This window comes from Pangasianodon hypophthalmus, chromosome 25 (assembly GCF_027358585.1).
Source record: "Pangasianodon hypophthalmus isolate fPanHyp1 chromosome 25, fPanHyp1.pri, whole genome shotgun sequence".
NCBI classification, from domain to species: Eukaryota; Metazoa; Chordata; class Actinopteri; order Siluriformes; family Pangasiidae; genus Pangasianodon; species Pangasianodon hypophthalmus.
The window spans coordinates 7,691,430-7,715,640 of NC_069734.1; the positions used below are offsets into that span (position 1 = coordinate 7,691,430).

A 24,211-nucleotide genomic window follows, 5' to 3' on the forward strand; every position below is an offset into this window, starting at 1 on the left:
TTTTCCAATTAAGTTCAAGAAAGAGAAAAAAGAGAGGCTGGTGAGGAAACGACTGTTTATAGCTGCTGTAACGTAAGTGATAACAGGAGCTAACTTGTTTCACAGATGTTCAACAACATTAAACATAACTATATACGGTTAAAACATGACACGTCGTTCTTTAATAAATAAAAAAAAGCAATGTTGGAAAATTGTGGTATAAGAAGAAGAATGAAACTATTATATGAAAATCATCTACAAGGTGGTAATGGTAACGCCTCACACCATCCTGTCATGTTTTATCCTTTACTAATTACAGCTACTAATCTCACATGATTTATTTAGGTAATAAATCAGCATGTCATGACACACAGCTCAGTGGCTGCAGTGACACTAGTGTGTCTGGGTTTGAGCTCAGTCTGTGTGTAAACTCTGCTCTACACGACTCCAGTCTCTCACAGGGACCACCATCACTGCCAAACACACTCTCCTACATTCCACTCTGATTACACAACGGCCCAGTCTCTTTCTCTCCATTATACACACAGACATACACACATCTTGTCTCTGGGTCTCGGAGACCTTGACTCTAAGCCTCATCTTACTCCATTCTTATTCTGCTCTTCTCCTCAGAGTTAGTTTTTATCTGTCTGGTTCTCTCTTGTTCTCTCTCATACTCATTCGCTCACTCTCTCACAACACACACACACACACACACACACGCACGCATATACACACACATCTCTGGGTCTTGGAGACCTTGACTCTAAGCCTCATCTTACTCCATTCTTATTCTGCTCTTCTCCTCAGAGTTACTTTTTCTCTGTCTGGTTCTCTCTTGTTCACTCTCTCACAACACACACACACACACACACACACACACACACACACACACACACACAGTAAGTCCAAATCTGTCTAATTGCGGTTTCCGCTCTGTGTTCCTAATTGAGTTTAATAGCTGCTTTGACACTTGAGAAAATGTTGAAACAAAGGCAGCTCCCTCACTCTTTTCCTCCCTGCGTGTCTCTCTTCAGATGCAGACCGCTATTTTCTGCAGCACACTTTAACTCCTTCACGTCTCTGAGCGACTCTCAGCCTTGAGCTGCTGGCAGCTCCTCCGCCACTACTGAAAATTCACTGAAGATCAAACAGAGGGAGAGGAAGTACGTGTTGGTGGGGGACAGTAAGAGGATGGAGAGGAAAAACATGATGAAAGATTAGTTAAGAATGGGAGTGACAGACGAGATGAGGCTCTGATTTAAAGGGATTTATTGCCTTAGCTTCAGTTTAAGGTTTGTACTGCTTTAAATTATTCTATTCAACCTGTGAGCAGAATAAATGACTCACTGACTGCACTAATGGAGAGGAACATGCCAGCCCAAGTACTGCTGCAGGCACAGTGCTGCATGTGGAATATAGTTTAATATGCGATGAGGGTGAACAACTGTTTAAGTATTCCAACATAAATAAGTCATAAATCATCTTTCACATACTCAGTCGTTTAAAAATTAAAAGCTGTACATTTGAGTTCCCGACTGGCGCAACAGAAAAACTTTCGCCCGCCAGTTACACAGCCTGCTCTCTGGGAAGGATGGAGGGCATTTTCATAGGAGACCACTTTAATAGGAACACCATGTGCACCTGTTCATTTGTTTAATTTTCCAATCATCTGGCATCAGTGTAATGCATAAAATTTTTTAAGGGCTTTAGATAATTTTCATGTCAGAACTGCGAAAAAATTCAGTGGATGTTTTTTCACACCATGTGTCTATAGACTGTTGTCTGCTGAAAATATCAGGAGATCAGCAATTTCTGAAATACTCTGGTACATATAACCGGGACACAGTCAAAGTCACTGAAATCAAATTTTTCCCAATTCTGACACTGGATGTAAACATTAGGTGAAACTCTTGATCTGTATCTGCATGATTTTATGCATTGCCCTTCTGCCACATGATTGGCTGATTGGATAACTGCATGAACGAGCAGATGCACAAGTGTTCCTATTAAAGTGGCTGGTGAGTGTTTATTCTATGGGAGTTAGTTATTAATGTGGTTCTTCAAACCTAACGCCGAACACGTTTGTATTCCGTGCCTTTTTTAGGTTTTCAAATAACACCCATGTAATGGGAAAGAAAATGAGCAATGTAGAGCACTTAAGCTTAGAGCTACTACCAGTTTCTAATTAGCCTTGAATGGGGATCATAACTCATTCTTCTAAACTGCTGGATATAAGATTTGTGATTTTCAGCCACTTTGCAAACTTGCCCTTTCTGCAAACAAGAACTCAAACAGACTTCAAACTCATGAACTCCTGATGAGTGCTTTTCTTTTGTGCCACACCTGTTTCATAAAGTAGTATAGGGACTAGGATGTGACTCAAACCGAAGCATGAATTATCGCTGCCATTACCAGTGTGTTACGAGAATTAAAAACTTTATTGTGCGCATCAGTATGACTGTCACAGATGCCTATTCTACTGAGAAAAACCTCCTCCCTTAAAAAGAGCCTTTCTTTAGCTATCACTAAATCGTAGGCAGATCGCATACTACCATCAGCTGTGCTTTATGGAGATCTCAGAGCGCTTTGTATCTGATCACTGATGCCTGTGAGATCAGAACACAGCACAGAGGCTAGCCAGTTAATGCTAGCTAAAACATAAGGTCTTGTTGAATATCTCTGTCTGTTAGGATCTGTCTGTGTTCTTGTCTTTGACCTAGCTAGCTTGCTACCATTGGCCTCGGCCATGGACTCACTCCCACTCAAAGACAAGGGCAAAGGTTCCTCTATGTTATGATGTCTGCAGACCTGTGTGAAGCTGTACGAGTAATTTGGGGTCGAGTATTTAGTCGGGCACAATGATCCAGGACATATCTGAGCTGGGTGTGACGCAGAGACGCAGATTTTCTCTGTTTTTCCTGTAATTACTATTACCGAAGTTCTAGGACACAGCAACTCAGGAACATCATGTTATAGAGTATTTTTCTTCTCTGACTCAATCGTTTTTCCAAAAAAAAAAAAAATCCTAAGCACTGTAAGCGCTTTAAGAAAATGTGGGGGAAAGAAAACGTATGTGCCAGTGAGAGACAGAAAGAGAGAAAGAGAATGAGGGGAAATGTCTACTTAAATACAGAAAGCTGTCCGAGAAACAGACTTTCTCTATTTTTACTCTTTCTTCCTTTCTCTTTTTTGCCTCTCATATGTCTTTATGGTGAATTTCCCAGTGGAGATCCTCAACTGGTTTCAATTATGGTCTTGGTTTCTCTCATTCCAACAAAAGATTAGTCACGAGAGAGACAGCGAGACACAAAAGCAGAGTATAGAAAGAGCGAGAGACAGAGAGAGAGACAAATCAGGAAACTCTGACACTTCTCGGAACAGTGTGTGTTTTCAGAGCTGTGTGACTTGCTAGCACAGACCTAACAGTTTACATGGCTGGTATGCTTATCTAGAGGTCTCAAGGTGTTCATCCAGTGGTGATTCTGGTTAGTGAACACCAAAACCAGGCCAGGAAAAACCAGACAGCTCAGACAGATGGACAGATATCTATCCAGCTGCTTCACACACATTCAGCTCTCCTCCAAACACTGCACCAAGAATCAGTGCACTGCATACAAAATCCCAAATTCAACCACTGGGCACATCTGAACTCATTTTACAGGTTAGCAGAAAACAACTGACTCTCTGTGATACCTCTTCTTCATTTAAACTAATACCTACTAATGAGTTCCACAAAAACAGCAGGTTCAGAAATAAGGGAAGCCAAAACCTCCTACTGTTGTGAAAAAAAAAAAAAAAAACATCAATGATCTCTGCTTCTTTCTTCTCAGGTGGACCTCCGAAGAACTTTGACTAAACCACACTTTAGTCATAATGACATTATAGCACAGCACTGAAGTAGAATGGCTCAGGTAAGGCAGCTAAGACTCACCTGTACTCGGCTCCCCAGCCCTTGACAAAGCTCATGCGGATGGTGCACATGCGGGTCAGCTGATACACAGCCTCAAAGCCTTGGTTCACTGACTGGGCCAAAAGAGCAGCGAACTCTTGATTATTGAAGATCTTCAGATTACAGCCTGACAAAACACACACCCACAGACCAAATATTAAAGATACAGGTTGTCCGGGGGAGGGCAGATTAATACTGCGATATATTAGGATGCATGTGTCATGACTAATTATTTTGAGTATTCTGAATATCGTCAGTATACTGGCTAGGGGTGGGAAATATTATAAAAATATAATGTCATGATTCTTAAAGGCATTGCTGTGATACAAGATATGTATCACAAAATATAGGTTTGCTCACAAACTTCCAGCAATACAGTTGTGTTGCCTTTAACTAAAAAAAAAACTGTTAAAAATATAATTTTATCATCAATAAACAAATTTATAATAAATGTATTTTTTATATTTTAAAAAAATTAACATTTTTATCTATAAAAATTAATAAAAAAAAATTAAATCTGTAAACATTTTTAACAATTAAAAATTTAAGATTAAGCTGCTTCAAGTCAGTTTGTAACTATAAAAAAATGTAATTAAATTTATTTTTAAAAAATCACAATATACGTGATTTCACAAAAAATGTATTTTGAGGTAATTAATCATGATACTGATATTATTCTGCAGCCCTAATACTGACGAATTGGATAGTTTTACTATTTGTTTCTCTTTACCTCAACTTCCTGGTCAAATATTTAATAATACAGATCCAACATTGGAGCTATTAGCTGTTATTTCAGCAAAATTAAACATCAAATTCAATATTTATGTTTTCTCGTGTATCTTCAAATTGTGTTCATGTACTGGGATATGTTTTTGCCAAATTGCCCAACCCTAAAGGAAGGAAAACAAATAGGACACACAACTGTGATTTCAGGCCAAGAATAAAATCATATTGCTGAATTTTGTCTGCTTATTTTTGTTGTTAATTATAATGTCATTATAATAATTTACTTTAACCTTTCATACGATTTAAGTACATATTCAACTAATGATGAATAGTCTCTAGAACAAGGAACGAGGAACAACAGGACCAGGGGAGAGAGAAAGTCCTCCAGTCGTTCTGAACACAGTTTAGTGATGTAATAACTGAACAAAATGGCTTATAATTCAAAAACACATCATGTGTTTTGAGTTAGTGGTTTAGTTTGTCTCTGACCTGGTGGGATCTTGCAGACGGTAGCGGGGTGCCAGCCGTAGCGCTGGTTGCAGTTGGGACTCTGAACAAAGATAGCGCTATCACTGAGACACTCAGCAAACACCTCACCTCCTATGTAGTATAAACGCACCCCCCGGCCTAAACAAATACACACACACACACACACATTGTATATAGATACATACATATATATATATATATATATATATATATATATATATATATATATATATATACACATACATATATATACTTACTTTAATAAAATTGTTAGTACACTTCCATTTTTTATCGTGCATTAAAATGCATTGATAAGAAAAGTAGAGACATAAGCAACAATAATTGAGTCTGGTCAAGGAAATTACTATCATTAATATATATATATGGATACTGTTTCAGCCATTTTATCACACATTTTAATGCACATTTTACATGTTAACCTATAGGAAGAAGAAAATGTAAACTGGTCAGAATTCCGGGGACCTTAGTTAAAAAGTCCCACCACTGGATTTGGATCAAAGTGGAGAACTTACTAATGGTTTCCGGAAAAGTGCTGAGTGACGCCGAACACTTCTTATCACTTGAACAATCAGCCTGAGGCTCAGTGGGCAAGTAAAAACAATTACTGGTAGAGTAAGGGTGAAAAAGAATTACACCCTTTTCACCCGTTTCTAACCAAATCTGATACCAGGCATTACTCAGTGGTAGCGGTGCTTTATGGTTACAACATGCTCATCATACAAACCACAAAAAGTGCTCCAGGCAGTGCTCTTTCTATACAGAAATGCCTACTGTGATCAGAGCCTCAAGGTGAAATATTGCTTTAGATGTCTCCTGTCAGGAGGAAGTGAATCTTGTCCATTTTGGTTTACATCAAGGACTACGTCTTAACATTTTCACCACCTCTTGTTTTTTTTTTTCCTTTCTTGTATGAAGTATGGAAGTCAGTGCATACCAATGTGTCTGCGTGTGAGCTCCACGGCAGCGTTGCGATTAATATTGGACAGCAGGCCCAGGCAGAAACGCTCCGAGTTGGATGGATCAGTAAACCCGTCTACTGTGAGAGAGGGCTGGGATGCGTGGAAGATTTCCCCCACCCGCTGGTTCAGCTCATAGTAGGATATGGAGCACCAGAACGCTGGCTCACAGTACGTCACAGGCTGCAGATCTGACAGAAAGAAAGACAGAGATGGTTAAAAAAAAAACTATACAAAAATCAACAATGAAGAAGTAAAAATGATTTGCAGCAAGAAATGGGTGGAGCTCGGTGACACGGTGATGTTAATAGCAAGTGTAGTTTTCCAGAAACAGGGCAATGGAAACACCAGCATTACTTGGGCAAGAAAATTATTGCCTTACACGCCAGCTTCATAAACACACCACAATTCCTGTAACTGCTTCAGAAAAGGAAAAAAGAAAAAAATAAAAGAAAGAAAGAAAGAGCTTCAGGAAATAGGCTGGATGAACAAAACCCCTATGTGTAGCATGTGGAAGTATGCTATTTATTATTCCAGCAACAAGGGGGAAGACAAGCCCCGGGATCTTCACTTCAGATAATAAGCAACAGGATACTGTCATGTGAAGTGTGTGTCGTGTTTGTCCAAGTGCTCATACAGAGATCAGACCAGGGGGAAGACAAAAGGTTCATTCAGCTGTGGCTTCCTCTGGGTCAGTGACCAGAAGGAAGAATTCATAACACAAGTGTACAAACACTGACACGTGCAAATACGTACATACACTACAAACACTCTGTAAGGTCCTACCTAAGTTGCTCGGTGGTGGAGATAAAGAATTCGGTGAAAGGCTTGGAGATCCTACAAAAAAAACAAAAAAAAAGGAAGCAGATGGTTATAGATGAAGAGATTTCACGGAACTGACTAAATATGATGGAGTGCACTGACAAGTATGTCCAATCACAATCATTCTCATACTCTGAGCTCTAAAATATGACCTAATTTATGAGACAGTGTGAAATGCTATACATGTGATGATTTTATAGACATTTGTCTGGCACTCTGACATGTCTCTGATGTGTTGATAATGTTGACTTACCTGTGTCCATGCTAGGGTTCAGGGAATAGTCACTGGTCTCCCCATCCTCACTGAGGTAGCCTGGAGGAGGTGTTTCTGAAAAACGCACTCTTGTATTACTATATTTGTGAGTTATTTATTTATTAGTGTAGCTAAATACTGAACACTAACCCTAACCTTAACCTGAGTAACCAGGCTCTTTTACTCTTTGTTTGTTAAAAATGCTAAAATTATTATGGCTTTGGTCTCCGCAAAAAGATATATACACACACACACACACACACACAAACCTTTGTCTTAATATTCTTGCGAGGATTTCACTGACATAATTATTAATGCAGCTAATTAATGCTACGCTACACCTAAACCTAAACATAGCCATATTTTAGCTTTTTAGATAAAAACTGAAGTTTTTTTATTATTATTAAAAAAAAGCACATATTGCTTTCCTTGTGGACACATTTGGTCCCCAACATGACCCCCCAGCCATACACCCCTCCTCCACACACATACACACGCACACACACACACACACGCCCAATACCCACCCAGCCACCCACAGTCTCACATACACACGTAAAGACAAAGACTGCAATCTTCACATAAACACACAGAAAGGCCATGTAGTGCATCAAAAATTAAATTACAGTATATTCAAGGACACATTTTTGTGTGTTTCTGGACTCATCTGCTGAACAATTCCTCTCTTACAGACAGACTGGATTAGCCTTGCATTTTTCTGGCAACATTAATCATTATTAGGGCACTTATTCATGTAGCACAAACTAGGACAGTGGGTGCAGTGAGAGAGAGTTTGGTCCTCACTTTGTACCATAAGTAATTTTTGTTTAACTAAAATTAAACAAAAGATATGCATCTGATATGTAATGTCATGTAACACCAAGAAATAGACCTGATGTGTAACATCATAAGAAATACACCTCAGATTTCACATCAAACTCATTATACTGTATATAATAATATATATGATGTGTTTCAAGCTCATGACATCACATATCACGTGTATTTTGTGGAGTACTTTTAAGCACTTCTCAACAAAAAGAGCTGTTTCCAGGTTTTTCAGTACTTCAACTGAAGTAAAATCCTGCACCTTGTATGAACCCTGACACACACACACACACACACACACGGACCTGCTAACAGGTGTAGCACTTGTGACTCATAAGATCTTTCCTCAGACTGAACTTCCTGTTTAGAATAAGCTTATTTTCAATAGGAGCAGTGCAGCACGGCTCTGTCTCGGAAATGGGAACTCTAACTTACTGTAACTGACCACTTTTCCAAACCCTGAATTAAATTCCATTCTGATGACGTAAATGCAGAGGCCATCTCAAGTTAAATCTGCTGATTGCAGCACAGATGAGCTCTTTCCCACATGTACAGTACCGTTTACACTGTTGAGTCACGAGCTCAGTGTCAAGTTTTTTTTTTTTGACTACAGCCTGACCCTGTCTTATACCACTCACACTTACTCCTGTAGATGTAATTACAAGTAAATGGGTATAAATGGGTTAAATGTATGTTTTTCTGTTTTAATTAGTGTGTGAGAGTGTGACATTTTTTAGCTACAGAACCTGTATTCATCTAGCTCACTATTTTTAGTATTAACATTAGAGATGAATGTAATATTTGGTTGTTATGGTATATTTTGTTAGTTTTGCCTACTGTTAAATAATTTTCAGTGAATATGACATTTTAAATAGAGACTCCAAAACTGAAATCCCACGAGCTAGTAGGTCATTAGCTGGCTAGCTATTTGGGATGGGAGGAAAACAGTGGGAGAGCATTTCCAATTTTTTATGAAGGTCGTGTAGAGATTTTCCTATGCCATTTTAATAGTTAGGCATTACAAGCGTATAATTTATAAGCTTACCAGGGTTCTTTTTAATCGATGAATGGTGTATGTGTGTATCTGTGTATGTACATGTGCAGTCAGGTGAATGAAATGGTGTATGAACAAGATTGTAGCAAGGTAAAACACTGATTAGTTTCAGTTTTAAAGCATGCCATATAATAATGATGAATGGTGAACAGTCTGTGGTTGTGGACTCAAACTACAGGACACGTGTGTGTGTGTGTGTGAGAGAGAGAGAGAGACAGTGTCTTTCGATTTCTCAGACTGTTCCCTTGGGTGGCTCCATTGTGTGTGTGTGTGCGCACGCGTGTGTGTGTGTGTGTCTGCAGCAGTGTTCACGGTTCTCGTCCTTGCTGGCCTGCTTGAAATGGACTCTGCTAAACTGCTCCTTTGTCTGCATTTTCTGTCTCCGTCTGTCTCTGCCAGCTCCTGTCCTGACCACAGCTCGTTCAGCCTCACATGTAAGGAAATCAGCTCAAGTGCTCAGAGCATTTTGTGGTAAGAAGTGATCTTTAACGTTTACTTGCTGTAAGTTTTAGCAGTTCATCCTTCACAGGTGGTGAGGACAGGAGTCTTATGCTTTTTAATGCCAGTTTCTAACACACATGTCTCTAAGGGCTGCAGTGCTTCTATATTTTCTAGGAGATACACACAGATACATGCACTTTCTCACACCCTTACCTGCAATATAGTTGCTCGGTGGCTCAATGCCAGCGGGGAAGTTGGTGTTTTCAGGGATGGAGTGACTGTAGTCATCCAGAGGAGGAAACTCACTGGGAATCTCAGTGTGCCGAGGGACCAGAACTGGGGGAAGAACTACAGAGAGAGAACAGGAATACTGGTTATTCATGGACAACCAATTCCACGTGACATAACCATATATTCATATTTTAAAGGACAGCACAAAAAGCTTTGATTTCCTGACATTAGCAATGTCTAGTTTCCAAACTAGACACTGCTACCAAACACACATATTCATGCTACCTGCTGCAACACTGTACCGCTTCGTTTTAAGTTATAAAAAATTATGGACCCCCGGCTATACATTACAGAAAACCCAAAGTACAGATAGCACTATAAACAGTAGTATCATCAAAAAAAGTGTGTGTTTTTTATTTATTTATTTTTTTTTATTGGCTCTCCTCCTGTCCATTACTGTCTTAGCAAAATGAAGATCTAGGTCGGGTAAACTACTGCTGCTTGACCACTGCAAACAGGTGCAGTGCCAGTATGACAACAGAAGGGCATGTCTCTTACCTGGCGTCTCTACGCGCTGATAGTGGTAGGGGTTCACACACACCTCGTCCTTCTTCATATGGAAAGCAAACTCACACAGCTCCATGGCTCTCAGCTCGTGGTGAGACTGAAGGTCCGGCCAGCGCCACAGCCGGCAGTAGATCACATGAGGGAGACCCTTCCTATGAGACACCTGTAACCTCCCGTCCAGAGACCTGACACACACACACACACACACACACACACACACACACACACACAGAAAAGACCGAAAGACAGAATAGTGATGGAAAAAACATCAGTCTGCAGCAAGTAGTTAATTTACATGGTTACATGGTAGAAAATCTGTAACTATAAACATAATATAAAACAAGATTGTGGTTTTTCTTTTTGAGTAACACGTTTTTCCTCCCAGTGAAGTCAGTATGGCACCCATTTTCAGTTTTAAGAGATTTTTTTTAAGGCATTATTCATTTGGTGTTTGCCAGAACCTTTTAACATGGTGTTAAACATTCTCTAGAGAAATGTAGCTGTGCTTGAAAGCAGTTGCCATTGCAAGAGCATCTTTTCTTCAGTAAAATCACAGAGATGTCTATCCTGGCGGGGATAAAATGATCAGATCTTGGGTTTGTCAAAAAAAAAAAGAAGATATTTCAGGATAGAATTTTGGAGGAATAAAAACACTGATATTACAGATCCAGACAGAAGGTAAATCACAGACTTGCACTTGTAAAGGAAAATTGCCACAGCTCCCCATGTAAAACTATCACTGACCAAATAGGGCTATACTGATAGACACTGCTGATAGAAAAAGAAGTTGTTTTTACTGTTTGCTCAGAAATGACTTACAACTGGCAAAACATTTAGGTAGAAACAAGCAAAGAGAGCACAGTTTCCTGATAAAAAGTCATGTGCTTTTGTACCATCAGTACAAAAATGAAAATGAACAGGAAGTGAATACACAAGAGACTTTACAGGAAGGCGTATGGTGCATTTCAAATAGACGAGTTTTATTAAGTAAAACAAGGTCCTGAGCAGAGGTTTAAACCTCATATAGCTAAATGGTTTTTTTTTATTCTGATCAAGCAGCCAGCCTTCTTTATTCTCCTCCAGATTACTTGTAAGCCTCTAGCATCATCCGAATCCACTCAGCCATGGAACACTATTGTGTAGAGACTTATGAGACACCCAGAGGCATCTCTCTCTCTCTCTCTCTCTCTCTCATACATACCACATATGTTTAAACAAACATGCTCAGACACACATGTGCACACAAACTGAAATGCTTTAAGGCACCATAATATCAAAGCCCAAGAGCTCTTTAAAAGATGTCTGTTAGACTGTAGAAACAAATGTGCTTTCAGTTTTTAAGCCTTGATTTTGCTGCCAATTAGGAAGAAAAAAAATGATGAAAAAAACAGAAAACCAGACATCCTATTGAGAGACAGTAACAGTGAGGGTCTGAAAGAAAGAGAGAGAGAGAGACAGAAAGAGAGATATATTGGCTAAAAGAGAGGAAAATACAGTAGAATTACATCAACAAATTTACTAAATACATAGTCTAAGAGACAGCACTTTAATTTATTCAGCCACGGCCTAATTTTTTAGTAATCCTCAGCTTGTATTTCATATAACAACTACACAATTAAGGCGAGGTCCCTCATTCACCCTTCTAAACACACACACACACACACAAACACACCCCCGCAGTGTCAGGGTCAATGGCTGGGCTGAAGGAGGAAAGGCAGAGCTGTGCTTCAGTCTGTGCATGTACACAAGCTGTCATTTCCTCTGGTTCACACTTCAGTGCAGAGAGAGAGAGAGAGACAGCGAGACAGAGAGAGAGAGAGAGAGAGAGAGAGAGAGAAAGAAAGAGAGACAGAGAAAGAAAGACAGACAGAGACAGAGAGAGAGAAGCAGTGAAAAAGAGACAGAAACAGAGCCACAGAAAGAACAAGAGAAAGAGACAATGAATATCTTGAATAAAGAAAAGGTTATTTAGTATTTCTCATTATTAGATTATAATATAACAGATATTAGAGCATTATGCATATTTTCTAGACATACTGATTAATTTAAAGGGTAAAATCGGCAGATAATTTCACTTCTTTCTAGAAATAAAAGCTTGAAAGAAGCAAAATTATCTGGCCATAGAGTAAGACAATTTCACACATGAAATGAGTAAAAAACCAAAGAATCGAATAAAGGGAATTTTTAGTTGAATTTGACTATATTCACAATATTTTTACTTGCTAAGATATTTTCCGCAGTGCTCTTCTAACGTGTTTGTGCCCTAGACAAAAAGTTGGCCAATAATTCAGCTATAATCTGTGGTGTTCAGTCCTCACATTATACATAAAAGATATTATCTGAGTCTAACTAGTGTTTTTATCTTCTCTCAATATGTTTACCCATGAGGTGACTGTTACTTATAGCAGGACATAATTGTGTGTTCCTGATTCTGAAAAATAATATCTGTCTTCCATGCAGGCTAGTTAATCCACCTAGTAAATGCTATTTTACCATCAGCAGGGCGCACCTCAGCTGATGTGTTTGAAACTATAGCACTTACTATTTACAGCATCAAGGGCTTATACATAGCTACACACAGAATGAAAACTTTAATTCTGCAATCAATAAGAAGTTGTTTTCTTCTGGGTTTTTTTTCCTGTCTGTTGAATCTACTTTTCCAACTATGAATGAAAAACTAAGAGCCCAGACACAAGATAGCACCCGGGCTAGTGATCTGTCCAACAAAATACAGGACTGGTCCGTTTGACACTACAACATAAACTTCTACTCTGCAAAAAGCTAACAACCATGTGCTCATGAATGCCATTGTTACTGACTTAGGAAATGGTGTGCATGCCCCTTTAGGAAAGGTAATGTTAGTGGTGTGGACATCACTGATGGGCTTCATGGCTAATGATATGGGATACAGGGATGATATGAACTCTTTACACTCTTTGTCAATTCAGAAAGTTCTAAGCTTAGGTAGGTCACGCGGATTGCCCAAATCCAACACTTATCTAAATGTGAAAATGTAGAAAATTAGGTTTTCTTTAAGGCAAAGTGTGAACTGTTTTAGCCGTTATAATCAAAGCTATAAATGAAAAAAAAAGAAATGCAATAATGATTAATCATGCAGCAGCAGAAATACTTAAAAATACTTTGAATTGTAATAGCATGGTGAAACTAAATGTACAAAATCCACATGTTGGGAGTGGGATTGCAGTCCCCTGAAGTTCTGACCCTCTGCTCTTCTCATACATTATGCATGACTAAGGCATTATGCATTAAATATGCATTAGCACACTTATCCTGAGTGATAGAGAGACAGAGACAGACAGAAAGAGAGAGAGAGACTAATGAAAAAGGTTATCCTGGTTCAGCAAAGCTCCCCAAGTCCTTTTCATATCCAAGGCACAGACACCATTCATGTCACAAACACTTAATCATCAGGAGAGAGTGCGGGAGAGAAAGAGAGAAAGAAAGAAAGAAAGAGGATACCGAGCAGTACACTTTTCATATATTCAACAACTGTGTGGATGAATGATGTTTATGGCAATGGTGAAATGGCTCGGTACAATACTTTGAGATTCTTGTACAATAAGCAGAAATTCTAAATATGCTAAACTTTGTTTAATAATAGTACCAAAATATGAAATGCTCCCTCACATAAATGCCCAGTGTTGCCTTGCATCACTTTTCAGTTCATATACCTTGGAGTAACAGCACTCAGACTTTATTGTCAGTACAGATACCGTGGGCGAAACTGACTTGGAAAATGACTGCTGGCTGACTGTTGAGAGGAAAGTTGATTAACAGCACTGTGCCATAAATGGACACAAACGCACACGCACACACACACACACACACACACACACACACACCCCCGGAGGGTAGGTCTGTCCCGCTGCCCCAGTTCAGAACAGAGGCTGTCACTTCAGTACAGAGAGGGGTGAAATTTAGGAAGAAGACTGTGGGAGGGAGAAAAAGAGAGAAGTAAGAGTGGAACACAGGAGTGGAACGAGGAGGAAATGACAGCAATGACCTGACAAGATCTAAAGCTGGCAGGCAGATTTAATCTGTACAGCAGAAATAGGGAGCGTCCAGAATGAGACAGAACAAACTCATATGGTGCTTTCACATATACAGTGTTGATACTGTATACAGTCCGTTTAAATGGGACCCTGGTGCGTTTTCCTTTTTGGTGCAGTTCTTTTCGGCAAGTGACTGACGACACAGCGATCACACTCAGGTGTGCGACAAAATAATCAGATCTGAGCGAGGTTGTCTTGGTCCAGTTCCAAGCACACTGTAGTGCATTTGGGTTGATTCTGCTAAGGTGACTTACAAGATACAAACTGAGCCAAAGAACAGAGGTGTAGCACTGCAGGAAATGTGATGTGTTCTGGATATCTGGTCTGATGGAAAAAAAAAAAAAAATGCTGGATGCAGCACAAAAAGGCTTTAAAATTGTAATTTATATTATTTTCTAATCTGTTTAGGCTTTTTTTAGCACTGGCTCTGTGTTCTCTGTGCTTGGGGAATTTTGGTAAAGTTTTGTTCATTTTATTTCAGACCAATGAATAGAAGAGTTTTACAAGGACATTTCCATCCCTATATACCCCTCATCCAAAGATTTTTTTTTTGGATTTTTGTGTAGTTTAATCATGTATTTACTGCAAACAATCCAAAAGTATCAATTTCGCTCTGACCCTGAAGCGCCCTAACACACTAACACACTCATTACACTCACACATTACACTAACACAGCTCTACCCACTTACTGCAAATATGAGTGCTATTCAGTAAAATGGGTTCTCAGAGCAGAAAATATCATGACTGGTTCAGCTGCAGCTCTCTTAACATATTACAGTAACAAGAATTCTCAAGCTGAAAGTTCTGCGCATGATTACAGCATCAATTCTTTACTTTCTGCTACTTTTAATGTATGATATAAACCTGAGAATCACTTTTTATGTAAATACCTGATTGCAAATACTGAGCTGCTTTCAGTTTTCTTTGCTGTGTGTTGAGGATTATTAAAGATTATTACTAATATTGATAAGTACAACATTATTACTCAATTATGATCAACTTTCAGTGCTTTCAGTTCAAAGACAAATTGAGACATTTTAGACACTTTTAGGAGTTTCAGAAGACCTGAACAGTCTTTGTGATGACCTGAACAATCTAATGTTTGTGATGCAAATGCGATGCACAGAAATAGGCTGGGGCAAGACTTAGAGAGCAGACTGCTTCCAACACACACACATGACCCTTGACCTTGAACCCCAAAATACCAAAACTCTCTCCACAATGCTTGCTACTGCCCATCCCCCAATCCCATTCATTAAAATGATACCATGGAGGCTACGGTCAAAGACAGCGCAGCTTCCCAATTCAGCATATGGTTAAATGATAGATGTTTTCATTTTAGCCCAAATTCGCGCCAATTCCCAAAGTTCTTCCTCCATCACATGTGCTCTGCGGAAACTACTAGCTACACAGCTATAACACAAAACCCTCAGACCCAGTTTACACTCAGTTTTTTTCATGCAACTTGAAACACAATTGCAAATGCACCCAAGACACAATAAACAGATTTATTCTGCCATTTATTTTTGCAAGCCAGACTTCTAGATTTCTCTAGAGAGTCTGGTACTTTTTATCAACAAACATGGCCATTAACTATTTTTGACAAAAAATAGTTAACATTTTGACAAAGCAAACAACATATCTGGTTCACACAAGAAATAAATTGCTTGGTTTGTGGACTGTAGGAGCATTTTCTCTTGGCTGCACCCACCACACCTCACTGATGAATTTCCCAGTCTAAACATCCTCCATCACTGGTACTGAACAACTGTAATGAGGAAATTACTCTCAATACATCATTCAGATTTCAATCCAGCTAACCAGAGGTACTGACAAATGACACTGCATGAAAATCATATTTATGGTATAACAAGAGTATATGTGTTAAAATTGTAACTATGCTACAAATTTAAGCCCAGCCCAACCCACAAGCATCCCCTGTTGAGAAAGATCACATCCGATACTAAAGATCGTACTGGGAGCATTAATGGCCTGAAAAGCTGGACTGGTATCAGACTAGATGTGTCATATTTTCCTACCTGAGCCACTGACATTTTCACAGATCATTCACATGAACACAAGACACTGCCTGACTTAAAGCAAATCACTATCACATCTGTGACATTTCACATTACTTGGAAACAGTCTGCTCAGTTTCTGTGAAGATCTCAGAATCAGACTGGTATCAGACCACTTACTGAGGTATTCTTTCCAGCCATATCTCAATTCCTAATACTTTTATGAAAACCAGAATCAATGAAAACCTGCTTGCTCCTTTGCTGGCTTTGGTTTTTTTGTCTCTCTGCTAAAGCCATTAAGGCTGTCCTTGTGTAAATAGAAACGAGCTGGAGTCTGATTCGCAGGTGATATTACTGGTGGCAGTTATACAGTCCAAATCTCAGTGGGGTGTGGAGCATGGACGACTTGAACACCAAAAAAAGACAGACAGTCTTCCCGTATAGCCTTAATATCAGTGTAGAAGTCATGCCCTCTGCTGAAGATTTGTCCCAATTGTGCGATTTGGCACATGCTCAGGTTAACTAAATTATCTAGTTGTGAGCAACACATGGAAAGCATGACATTATAACAATGAGAGAACAATCAAATTCTTTTTCCACTGACAAAGTGCTGATACTTAATCTGGAACAATTCAGTGCCTTTCCATTGGAAGAGACGGTTCTCACTTAGCAAACCTGGTTTGGTTCCAGCACCAAAATACTGCTGGTCTGGAATCAATGAGAACAGGAGAATAGGAGCTCCATCTTTACATCGCCATAATGACAAAGTTTAATTCATGACTGCTATTAAAATAAAATGAGAACAGTGCAAGGGGAAAATAGCTGACAAGTGCAATGAACTAAATATTGAACTAAACATTGCTAATGTTAAAAAAAAATTTCCAAAAACACTACAGACTCAGAATACACAGGTAAACGCTTGTGCGTAATTACTGTCCATGATATTACATCAGTGCTGAAATATAGTTGCTGGAATGTTGATGCTGACGTTTGACATTGGATGGACAAATTTATTCTCAGTCAGAGGTAAAACTATTTTAATTCTATTTATTATTAAACTCCCACATATGGTTATGTGATGGTAGGCTTCCAAAATGGTTGAAAACCAGACTGGTCTTATGGTTTCGTGAAGCCACATCAGCTCTGGCACCTTGTCAGTGGAAAAGGGGTATCAGATGTGCCGTCTGGCTAAAGACTACTTACAGAGCTACTTAAGGCAGCATGGCTGCACTTAGTCTTTGGAGTAGTCTAGCGTATGCCATTTCTATCCATTCTTGCCCACTTGGCAGTTTTGGGCTGCTTTACCAATTTTAAAGACCAACCTTCATATTGAAAAAAAAAAAAAAAAAAGACATCCTGTATATCTAAACCCATGTTCACATTAGCAAGTGACAAAGCAACAGGTGACAGGAATTTTTTTATGTACGAGTGACAGGGAGCTGCAATTTTAGCAACAGTCAGCGATAACGTGATATCGCTACATTTACAATTTTCACGTATGAAATTAGTTATGACATCATAAAGCAACAAATCCAAAAGACTGTTTCACCTGATTCCTCGGACCGCATGCTCTATAGGACTGGTCCGAGGAATCATTTGACACAATCTTTTGTTCTTTTCTTCAGCTCCCTACTCAAAAAATTTACTATTTGTAGCACAAAAATGAATGTGTATAGAGAAAAATAAAGCTTGGAAGGATGTAGCAGAGATCGTTGATGCCTATGGTGAGAGTACATAGCTAGTACAGTTAGCTTTCTTTTGCTAACCTGCCAACGAAGCTAGTATGCAACCTGTAAATCAAACTTAAATAGTGGTGTGTATAAAATGTAAAATGGGCTACAGGCTATACATTTTTTCTACCTCTGTTTCGAATTGTAGTTTAAAAAAAAAAAAAACATTTGATTGACAGTCCATGCCCAAAAGCGACAAACTGCAATGCTCACTACATGCCCACAAGAGACAAACTACAAGCAACATGAGCAACTCACTTGCTAGTGTGAAACTCACTAATGATAAAATACAACCGCAAGGAAACCCCAGTATAACAGCTGTGCCTGTAAATCATTTAGCTGCTTTCACATTTCACAGTAGCTTATTAGAATATATGAATTGTGTCATGTTGTGCTTTTTTCATACCACAAACACTGCTATGACAACATGTGGAAATAACATTACTTAAAGCAAACAGCTATTATATCCGTTCTAAAAATGGGACAAATGGCTCCGGAGATTACCTGGATTAGTCAGTGTACACTTGCTGTAGACTTTAAAGGAAGTCTCCCAAAAAGCGCAGACAAACTTCAAAACATCCCTCACAGGCTACCCCCCCCCCTCCCATTAAAAAAAACACACCCACACACACTTCAGAAACACTCCACGGCCTTAAAGAAGTGCTATTTTGGCGCGTCAGTTTGGGAGTGGCTGTAGTAGTGTGTGTGTGTGTGTGTGTGTGTGTGTGCGCTGGCCGTGATGACAGAGCAGCACAAAGTGGGCTTGTTGTCTGCACTACAGAGTGTGTTTTATCCCAGCAGATAGGAAGGCGGCAAGCAGCTTTTTAAACCTTCAACCCCAGCAGCAACCGCAAACCAAGCGGCAGCCCACACCCTCCCCCGGGTACGCACGGCATTCCAGAGGGATGACTAACCCCGCCTCACACAGGGCCTGCACATCCACACACAAACACAAGGGTTTTAACCCAGTCAACCACACAAACACACTCACAAACACCATAGATACTAGGGCTGCCAGAACGAATTCTCCTGTTCAAATACTATTTAAATGTTACAATATTTATGTGTCCAAATGCAAAAAGGAAAAATCCACATTCAAATATCCAATGTTCTAAATTTAGCTGCCTAATATCTATAAAAACACCTAAACCTTCCTAAACCTTCTGAAGAAATGCCCCTTGTTAATTAAAAATAAAAAAATACATGTAATTTGTGAACACATTTTATATTGACATTTTTTAAAATTATGTACCGATTTTCTATTTAAATATATAAAGTAACAAAATATATCTCTTAAAAACTGATATTACATGTAATTTCCAGTAGGCATTTATTCGAGTCACTCTTTTTTTGTGGCGGAAACTGTTGAGCATATAATGCACTAAGAATATGTTACTCCCTGAGCAGTGAGCATATATAGTGAAAAGAAAGCTAGCTGAATTTTGTTTTATTGTGTGCTAGAAGAGAGCAAATATATGAAAATTATTCCTGCATGAAGCCTAGATAGGTTGAATGAGTCTGAGTATAAATGTAAAATCTAGCTCAATACCAGAAAAAAAAACATTACTATTTATAAATAATTTTTTTAAAATCTGAAACTGTACTGTACATGATGAAATTATGATATCTCCCCATCATGACTTTCACCAACTAATAAAGCCACATTTTTTTTTACTTTCCATATTTATCCATATATATGTGATAAAGATGTGTAGTGTACCCATCCTGCTATTGGTCTATCTTTTAAAATAAAAACATATATGCTAATTACAATATATTTAAATGGAATTAATTTTGCACTCACGAATACACAGACTACACAAGTAAATTTACAGAAATTCAGAAATTTACATGTCTGAATGGAACAGTCACACACAAACAAAGCAGTTATTCAGGCTAACACAGCCAGACGTAAGTATACACACGTCCAAAACGCCTACATGCTACTGTACGTGCACATGGCAGTCAAACTGCGCAGCTAATCCTCGCCACAACCGCAGCCAGACCTGGCATCTGCGCTCTACCTCGTCACTGTGGTCAAACAGACTGCTCTCAGTGGACCCACAGACACACACCCCCACACACACAACACACACACAATACACTTCTACTATTATGGAACCACAGCGTATACACTTCATTATAGTAGTACTTGCTCAGCCAAATAACTTGATAATGGTGAGATTTGATACAGGTAACTACAATATTGACATTGTGATAAATTATGTCATAATACACTTTTTTGAGATAAGGTATCATAGTATCTTTTTAGAACATATAGTGAAGCCCGGAAGCCGGAGACCGCAAGTGGAAATGCTTTTATTTTACATTCTTTTCTAATTTAATACACAGTTTTCCTTATTATATATTATCAGCAATAACTTGAGTGAAAAGTAGAACCTAGAAAATATTTACATGAATTTCAGAGGTTCAGTATTTGGTACGCCCCCCTTTTGCTTTAATGACAGCGTGCACTCCAGCTGCAAAGGGCTGGTTTGTGTAAAACCCGATAACGCATGTTAGATCAAATCCAACATAGTGTCTTTTGAACGCATGCTTCAATGGAAAGGATATGACTCATGGAAAATCTGACCTTCTGTATGTGTTAACATCGTGAGTATCACAAATTTGCTTAAGATTAAATAATGACCTAGAAGAAGATCTAGTTCAGACTCTTGAAGATTCATGATATTGAATTTCCTTTTTTTGTTTTACATTTTTCAAAATTCTAAAAAAATTCTGTTTATTTCTAGAAAAAAATCCAGATTTTCAATGTGGTCTCAGACTGTTGGACCCCAGTGTTTTTAGAATGTTTTAATAACAATTACAAATGATGTTAAAATGTCTTACTGGTTGTGTAAAATGGTAAAATGTTAATAATTATTAAAGAGATTTTTTTTATATTTTCTCCTTTTCAGTGTTAGAATTTATTTTTGAATAAATAAATAAATAAATAAAATGATCATGTAACTGTACTGTTCTGTTGGCTTTTTTTTTTTTGCAAACCTAGGTATTATCATACATACCTTATACTGTAAGACATATCACAGAAATGATATTAGTATTGTGATATAATATTTTTGTCATGTTGCCCACACCACTGTTAACCACAACCATCAGTTTTTATTAACTGAAGTCACTGAATCAAAACTTTGTTTAATGATTGTCTATGTTTATACACTGGCATAGAAAAAAATATTAATCATCAATTAAGCAAACAGAACGTAAAGAACAGTTTTCTTTGATTATACATTAAAAGAACACTGGCTTATTATGTACAATGTGAAAGAAAGTCTGTTTGCTGTTTATTTAAAATTACAAAAGTGCCATTAGTTGATTTTATGCCCATGTTGGTTGTACAATTGATCACTCATTCATCTTCAGTAAGCACTTTATTCTAATCAGGGTTGAGCTGGATCTGGAGCCTGTCATGAGGCATCACAGGACACCACACACACATTCACACACTCATTCACGACTAGGGGCAATTTAGAGTCATGAGGAAAACATGCACAGAAACTCCACAAAAACAGTAACCCGAGCTCATGATAAAACCGTGGACTCTGGAGCTGTGAGATAGAAACTCTACATGCTGTGCCACTATGCCAGTACAATTGTAATTAAACATGATATTGAGCAAAACATCATGCATAATAATCTTAGCCATTGTTCTGCATCCTAATAGAGAGCCATTCTTTTCGGAATATTGGAGAATTGCTGGATAACTGCTGCTGTGCAACCTTTCTGGATCATTTGTGCAAAAATATATGTTGTACACTGTTCACTAAGAAAATTCACGTTCAGTGTGCTGCCACTCATTAAAAAAAACAAGTCATTGTCTATTGAGAAGCAGAACACTGTACATGCTCAAAGGGCACTCATATCACATTATGCCATACAAAAGTGAAAAAAGTGACTGATGAATGCTAATTACCAAAGCACCACATGCATATCTGACTCATAATCTCTCTACAAAACTCTTATGACTATCCAGTAACAAATTAGAAATGCACAAGTCCCAAATCACAAAGCACATAATCATCAGTCAGAGCTCTAGAGTACGTGCCTTTCACTAAAAATACACGATCTACCCAGACTACAGGGTCAGGCTGATTTTACTGTCTGTCGCCAATGAACAACAACTCTGAGTCATCTTTCATCTCCCACAGACGACCTTCGCTTTGAAAATGTGGCCCTCCCACACAAAACAGTCGGCAGATCAATTAAAACCCAGAGAAATCGGATCTATTTAATCTGTATCAAAAGCGGCTTGGGTTTCAGGAAGATGAACCTGATGCCAGACGTCTCTTCGGGGAGCAGACAGATTCAGCCGCGAGGAGAAATAAACGCTACGCTCACGACACCAGACATCGCTCGGCTGGGTTCACTGATAAACTTTCCTGTTTGCGCAGTCACCTCGACATGCCACACAATGAGCTCGTGGGCCCTTTCACAGTTTCTACAGACTTTAAACTTTTGCACTGAGCGTGTAACCCACACTGAGAGTGTGGTTTGAGATACAGCATGCTTCCGAAAGCAGATACAGACAGAAGCATAGTGCAGATATCCTCTGCTGCTGGGTCAAACAGGATGTGAGACTGGTGGAGGACACAAACAGGTGCAGAGTGTCACGTTTTAAAAAAAAAGTGAGGTTTTAGTTTGGCTGCATTAAACCTTCTTCAACATTTAAAATAAGCCTGGTCATAAGATCAAAAAGTCACGGAATTCCTGTTGGCAAAGAAAATTAGTCAAACAGCAATATTATGCACAGAAAATAAAAAGGCCACTCAGTTTTTTTTGTTTTTTTTTTAAATATGCATAAATAAATGTTACATAAGTTAAAAAAGAAAATGACAATTCTACATCATTTCTTACTTTTTGGATAGTGTAGCAATAAATTATTCCTCTATAGTTTAGTATTTTGCAGTCTGTATTACAAAAGTTGCTAACACAGACAAGAATTTCAAGATGTTTCCCTGCAGAAATGTTTACTCGCATTTTACTTATAATGGAAATCTAAAGGAAAATGGTTGAACTCTGTCTATAAAAATTTATGCCAAATATATATTTGCAAAGAATTAATTAATACTTTAAACATTTTTAAAAATTAAAATCTACAGCTGTGTAATTTGTCATTTTTCAGAATGCAAAAGTGCCAACATTTTTACCCGAACAAATGCATAATCCAAACTTTTGAGACGCATTACGCAAGCAACCCTTTTCAGAGGACTGCTGGAAGATTGGATAAACCTTCTTGGTAAGGCTTACTCATGTCTGTCTCATCCAATATTATATAAAAACAATATTGTTCATCTCAGATTTGCGTTTTTTATGCTTTTATTGACCAACTTTTACAACTGTCCTTATAAGTGCTTCCTAAGTATTTTACTGATTTCTTTTCCTCATAGCACACATATGCCACATATTTGTATTGTGGATCGAGATTAGCCTGGAAAAAGGTATTCTTTTAAGTGTTTCCATTGTATAGTTGAGAAGCCATGCTGCAACTGAGTTTGATTTTGAAACACTTAAAATTGAGAAGGATGGCTGAAAGGTTCTGTGTATAATAAAACTTAGTGCCATACTCAGACAGAGTTTTGACAGAGAGGTATTACATAAAATGTAGAAAGAGCATTTGAACGGGCAGAAGAAAATATAGATAGAGAAATGTTTCGTCTTCTACTGGGATGGACTGCATAATAGTTTTCTGGAAAATAAACAACTACTTTAGGATATAAAAGGTATATTCAGATGTCCATGGCCTTGTTTGTTGGTATTTTTATACATATATATTTAGCAAAGCACATACCGTACAATCAGCAGAGTTTCAAACACACTAGTTCTAGCATTTAGCTACAAAATCTAACTATCTGTTTGATTCTTCACTATGCAGAAGGATACCATATGCATACCTAGACATTAAGATATACTCTATTGTTCTACATTCTCTCCAGTACTTTACGAGTCCTCATCTTACCATCTTTCTGCCTATCTCCACCTACTGATATCAAACAATCTCTCCGTATGTCTCTCTGAGCCAGTCTTGACAGATTTTGAGCAGCATGTAGAG

The 24,211-nt window shown here is 38.4% G+C and overlaps 1 protein-coding gene across 1 annotated transcript in view; it reads right to left on the minus strand.

Moving 5' to 3' along the window:
• Nucleotides 1-24,211, minus strand: part of smad3a (SMAD family member 3a) — a 34,635-nt gene that overhangs the window by 6,080 nt on the left and 4,344 nt on the right. Inside the window, exons 2-8 of the mRNA XM_026937616.3 lie at nucleotides 10,311-10,504; nucleotides 9,735-9,869; nucleotides 7,199-7,273; nucleotides 6,910-6,960; nucleotides 6,102-6,314; nucleotides 5,147-5,284; nucleotides 3,914-4,058 (exon numbers count right to left, since the gene is read on the minus strand). Of these exons, the coding sequence (XP_026793417.1) occupies nucleotides 3,914-4,058; nucleotides 5,147-5,284; nucleotides 6,102-6,314; nucleotides 6,910-6,960; nucleotides 7,199-7,273; nucleotides 9,735-9,869; nucleotides 10,311-10,504 (951 nt within the window). The remainder of the gene's footprint in view (nucleotides 1-3,913; nucleotides 4,059-5,146; nucleotides 5,285-6,101; nucleotides 6,315-6,909; nucleotides 6,961-7,198; nucleotides 7,274-9,734; nucleotides 9,870-10,310; nucleotides 10,505-24,211) is intronic.